This window comes from Corylus avellana, chromosome 10 (genome assembly GCF_965113065.1).
Source record: "Corylus avellana chromosome 10, dhCorAvel1.hap1.2, whole genome shotgun sequence".
Classification (NCBI taxonomy): Eukaryota; Viridiplantae; Streptophyta; class Magnoliopsida; order Fagales; family Betulaceae; genus Corylus; species Corylus avellana.
In genome coordinates, this window is record NC_142499.1 from 2,811,467 (window position 1) to 2,817,757 (window position 6,291).

The 6,291-nt window shown below is 33.9% G+C and overlaps 1 protein-coding gene across 1 annotated transcript; it reads left to right on the forward strand.

Annotated features, from left to right (window-relative positions):
• Positions 1-3,775: 3,775 nt before the first annotated feature.
• On the forward strand, positions 3,776-5,257 carry LOC132192062 (hydroxycinnamoyl-CoA:piscidic acid hydroxycinnamoyltransferase). The gene is given in 2 exon segments (XM_059607254.2): positions 3,776-5,105; positions 5,107-5,257. Coding segments are annotated over 2 exon segments (1,290 nt in total). The 5' UTR covers positions 3,776-3,858; the 3' UTR covers positions 5,150-5,257.
• Positions 5,258-6,291: the final 1,034 nt, after the last annotated feature.

The following is a 6,291-nucleotide window of genomic DNA, read 5'->3' on the forward strand; positions in this document are numbered from 1 at the left end:
ACGATTCAATACTCCATCCCAACACTTTGTTTTTCTATCATTGCAAATTTGAATCTCCCTGTTGCTCTGTGGACCTCAAAACCATTCAAGCTCGATTCCAAATCAATAAAGTTGATAGACGAGGAAACCATGTCGTCCAACATCTTGGTCAATTTCTTTGAAGATGTCCATGGCTCAAACAAGAACAACTCTTTCGTCAAACTCCCTAGACTAGATTCCATGTCCAACCTCAAAGACATGTTTGATTTCGCGTTTCTCACTCTAGCTTTCCTCATCGGAAAATCTCAGTTCAGGATGTCTAAACGTTCTCAAGGGTCATCTGACAAATTGTCAGTCAAGACAAGATTTTTGCTTGTATTATACACCATAAATTCAGTCTACGTCAACTCACTTTTTTAGTCTCATAAAAGATGAAAAAAAAACGACAGAATTTTGAGACTCACTTTTGCTGTGAGTCTCAAATCAATATCGTTTCAATATAACAACACCTATGCGGTGACTAACGCATCGCATAGAAGCCGAATTTCACATTTATTATTTAAATTGCTAATAATTTAAGCCATAAATATGGGGTGATCTAGATCTTGTATGTATGATTATTATAGATTGAGATTTCTTAAATTTTTTTTAAAATTTGAGATTTTAAAATTCATAAATTTCAAACATTATTCTCATCTAAACGTTTAAAGTAAGTCATATTTCATCATTTAATGAAGAAATTACTCTAAAAGAATTTAATAAGCCATATTTTCACATTAAATATTAAAACATGATTTATTTTAGATGCTTAAATAAAATAAACAGTTAAAATTTATAAATTTAAGAAAATCAAATTTAAACAAAATTTTAAGACATGGCCTTTGGGGGTGGTTCGGCCGCCCCTTTTGCAAGATGGGGGCAGCCGAACCACCCCCATGGCCTTTGAGGGTGGTTTGGCCACCCCTTGGCCAGCCATTAGGAGTAGCTCAAGCCACCCCCTACCCAAAATGGGGGTGGTCGGCCACCATGGCCACCCCCTTCTTTTTTTCTTATTTTTTTTGTTAATTTGTTTTTTAATTTAAAATAATATTTTATTAGTATTTTTATTAGTGGGATATATGTCCCATTTGTGGCAATTAGATTTCTGAAAAGAAATCCTAACCATGAACTGGATATTCTCCAGTCCATAATAGACGGGAGAGGATCATGTTCCGTTGAAGGTATAGTTGATAGTTGGATGCATCAATGTTTTAGTTGTTTTTAGCCTACCAATATTAAATATTGTTGAAAGCAAAGCCCACTGAATTAATTGGCTTTTGGCTGAAAACTACCAAATAAATATTCTGAATATATATGTCGAGCAGGATTTGGCTTACATGCTGTAGTTTAATCAACGGTCAAGATTGAATTTCTCAAAATCTTTTTTCATTTTCTCTCTCCTATTAAATGCTTTTAAAAGTAAGGCAATTTAAAAATTCAATCATGACCGTTGATTCAACTACAGCATCCATGCTGTTATTAAAATAACATGTAAGCCAAATCCTGTCGAGCAAATATGAACCGATTAATTCTCATCTTTCTATCTCGAAGCCAACTTGTGTGACTGTGGCACCAACTAGAAATTGGTGGCCGTCAATTGAATCCATCTAACAGTTTGCGCTTTTATGAAGAGAAATGTTACACGGCGCTCATTCTTACACTCTCTAATATATAACTTTTAGAAATAAATGTAAAATTGATCTTTATAATTGGCTTAAATTATAAATCAGTCCATGTAGTATACAAAATAATTTGTAGGTCTCTGTAGTTGACCTAAATTATAAATCACTCATTGTGGTATAAAAAATAATTTATAGGTTCTCAAGGTATGCCAAAATAACAGTTTACTCTCTGAAATCAATTTCCGTTAAGTAACTTAATAAAATCTGTCACTTTGCCGTTTCATACCTAGTGTTATTATTAATTTTTTACTTTAAAAAATGATAATTTAGGATTTTTCATATCATTTTACGAGACCCGCTACGATTATACATCAGGCCTCACTCTATGTCGTACAACTATAGTAAATTAACTTAATCTCTTATACTCCCAAAATTTTATTCCGTGCGTAACCCTCCCTCATCTTCAGCTTCGTCAGCGCTTCACAAAATGCGACCGTCAAATTCTCGCAAAATACTTCCAAATCGTGGTGAGGAAGATGAAAATGAGGGAGGGTTACGCATTGAGTAAAATTTTGGGGATACATGCGATTAAGTTAATTTATAGCAGTGTGACGTGACAAAGTAACAGATTTTGTTAAGTTACTTAACGAAAATTGGTTTTACTGTTATTTTGGCCTACCTCGAGTACCTATAAATTATTTTTTTATACCAGGGATATATAAATTATTTGTTATATCACATGAAGTGATTTGTAATTTAGGCCAACCACAATGACCAATTTTATATTTATCTCTAATTTTGAATGTGATCCATCCAAAATTATCATTAAATTTAAAATTTAAGACCAAGTTTTACATTTAAGAAAATAAAAAATTTGATTTGTGTCAAAAAAAATTTGCATTTAATAATATAAAAGTGAGAATTTGTGTAGCATTTGTCGTGCGCTAATCCGCTGAAGATTTTCATTGCTGTCCAAACGACAAACACAACAAGACACTGCCATAGATGCAGGATGCTACTAGAGTCTAGAGATGCCTTTTTTTTTTTTTGGTTAAATGCCACCTAAAAATAAGATATTGCAATTAAGGACAATGATACAAAGAAGACAGGCAAGGATAATGCCAAATTGATAAAAGCTGCCATAGATCAGAAGTCGGAGGACATCTAATATTTTATTGATAAGCACTACATTAGAAGGACCTTTGCATCATAATTTTATAAATGATTTTTTTTTTTTTTTTTTGGTGTGTGTTTAATTTTATGTTTTTAACACTTCGAGCCCAGGGTAATTTTGGAGTTTATGAGCTAAAAAAGTTATGAGACAAAAATACTTACAAGATGAAGTAATGTTACAAGTTTTTCTTGTGTTATTTTTGTATTTTTTTAAAAATGATGTGACACTTAAAATTACAATTGAGCTTATGATTGATCATTATTGAATTTTGATCAAATAGTGATTTTCAAAACTACTTCAATTTTATAGTGACAAGAAGGACTTTTAGAAGTACTCAATTAATTGTCTGTTAATTTTGGTAGTTGGTGGAATTCAAGTGTCACTTAATATATAAATTTCCGAGGTTAAAATGCCAAAGTGGTGATAGATAAAGAAGATGGATCTTTGGTAAGTTATATAGCCCAAACATTTTAGGAACAAGTGTATATACCCTTCTCAAACTACTACCAAACTGATAAAGTCTCCATAGAGTTTCAATTGTGACAATGTCTACTCAAACTACCAAAACACATAAATATATCAAGTGGTGACCAATTTTCTTTTTTTTTTTTTAAAAAAAAAAAATCGATTTTTTTTATAAAATTGAAATTTTTTTGTTTGTTTTATAAATTTTTTAAAATAAAAATTTCATTTTAAAAAGATTAAAAAATTTCGTTTGAAGAAAGAAAAATCAAAAAATTCGTTTTTTTTTTTTTTTAATTTTTTTTCAAATTTATAGTGGTATTTTTATCTTTTTGTTAGCCTTGAGATGAACATTGATAATATTTTGATAGTTTAAGAGAGATTTTTACAATTGAAAATTTGGAGGACATTGTCAATTGGATTGAATGGTAGTTTAAGGGGGAATATATGGTCTTTACCCAATTTTTAATTCTAGTATCTCTCATCACATGGTCTTTTCCTCTTGCAACTCTATCCTTATATAAGAAACAAAAACCAAAGGTTTAAAGCATAGAAATCCAGATACTGAAGCCTGAACCAAAAATGATAACCTTCAAATCTAGTTGCATGATTGTTCCAAGCGAGCCAACCCCAAATGGCCTTTTATTGTTATCTGAGAGCGACCAAGTGATGCAGTGGACTCATACACCTCTCGTCATCATTTACAAACCCAACAACAACACCAATATTATACCAATTTCAATTGAAACAATGAAGAACTCCTTGAGCCGTGCATTGGTTCCCTACTACCCACTTGCTGGCCGGCTACACTGGATCGAAGGAGGTCGACTGCAACTTCATTGCAATGCCATGGGAGCGCAACTGACGGAAGCTTACTCTGAATCAAAACTTGACGAATTTGGTGATTTTACACCAAATGGGATGGTCCAACATCTTTTCCCTAGAGTTGATTACGGTACTACTTCAATTGAGGAGCAACCCTTATTGCTGGTGCAAATAACAAAATTTCCTTGTGGTGGGCTTTGTGTTGGAACCGCCATATCCCACATTGTGGCTGATGGACGGGCTGCAATGAACTTCACCAACGCATGGGCTAAGTTGGGTCGTGGAGAGGATTTGGGGTGCGACGAGATGCCGTTTCATGATCGAACAATGTTACGATCACATGAAGTATTGCCAGTTCTTCCACATTTTGATCATATAGCGTTCTCAAAACCACCTCTCTTAATAGGTTGCTCCGACACTAAAGCAGAGAAAGAGAAGGAAACTAGTGCTGTCTTACTAAAAGTCACCAAAGAGCAAGTTGAGGAACTGCAGAAGAAAGCCAATCAAAACATGGTTTTGGCACGACCCTATTCTAGATACGAAGCTATCGCCGGCCACATGTGGAGGTGTGCATGCAAGGCACGTGCAGGCGATGATTGTCAACCAACAAGAGTTAGCTTCGGAGCCGACGGCCGCAATCGGTTCAAACCACCTCTCCCTCAAGGATACTTTGGGAATGCAATCTTTACTTCCGTGACATCGACGTGTCTTTATGCTGACCTCTTGTCCAAGCCACTGAGTTATGCTGCTGGGAAACTGAGGGAAGCAATTGAGAGAGTTACAGATGAGTATATAACATCCGCTCTTGATTTTATAACGAGTCAAAAAGATGTGTCTCCTTTGAGGAAAAACTTCCACATCAGGGGATACACTGAAGCACCTTTCTTAGGGAATCCTAATATTAATATCACCAGTTTGATCAATTTGCCTATGTATAGTGTAGATTTTGGATGGGGAAAGCCTGTATACGTGGGTCCAGGGATCTTGCATTCCGATGGCAAGATATTTATCATGTCAAGTCCTGCAGATGAAAGATCTCTTGTCATAGCATTGTGTTTGCAAACACAATACATGGATTCCTTTAAAAAGTTCTTCTACGAGGATATATAATCAATCTTAAGGAGCCATCTGTCAATCAGTAGTGATGATGATGATGGATCCTCGGTGAGTTATAGCCCAATTTTTTTTTTATTAAAGTATCTCTCATCTCATGGTTTTAGAGGTTAAATTCTAGTATATTTATTTTAACTGCTCTAGTTTTCTTTTTTCTTTTCCGTGTTAACTGTTTACTGTTGTGGTAATTTATTATTTCCCTCTTTCTATTGGGCTTTCTTCGCTTGCATACCTTGTGAGGATGCCTTATATATATCTTAAATTTTGTTTTTCCATTAATTTAGGTCATCTTTTGACGCAGAAGAAATCAAGGGTTCCTTCATAGGTGATTGACGTGGATGGATGGGAGTAGAAAAGTTTGAACGTGCATGGAGGCAACAACCAAAAATAGGATTTTCAATAAGCTGGTTTATGATTTGTTTTACTTTTACGAGTGTTGGTTTAGGGTATTTTAAGGAATTATTGTTCATTAGTAATTGGAAGTCTTTATTTGTAATAATTAAGATTTCTTAGTCCTTAATGCTTATAAGTCTTTGAAGCCTATCTAAAGGTATGATCATGGACTTGTTTTTATTGTCATTGCTTCAATAAAATTTTCCTTTTAGAGTTATGAAAAAGTGTGACACGTTTGGTTTCGTAAAGTTTTGAGAAGTGTTTCATGTTTTAGTTTTTTAAGAGTTCTGATAAAAAAAAAAAAGAAAAATAAAAATTATTTTGGTGATAGCCACATTTGAGTAAAGTATTATACGTAGATCCAAATTTGGTTGGTAAAATTTTTAAAGATGTTTCTTAAAGACAAAGACTGAGAAGTGTTTTTGAAATTCTAATAGAAAAATTTAGAAGAAAAAAGAAAAAAAGTGAAAAAAAAAAGAACCAAAGGTTTAAAGCATAGAAATTCATATATATACTCATGAAGTCTGAACCAAAAATGATAAACTTCAAGTCTAGTTGCCTAATCGTACGTTCCAAGCGAGCCAACCCCAAATTAACGGCCGTTTATTGTTACCTGAGGGAGACCAAGTAATGGCGTGTGCTCATGCACCTAGCTCTCATCATCATTTACAAACCCAACACCAC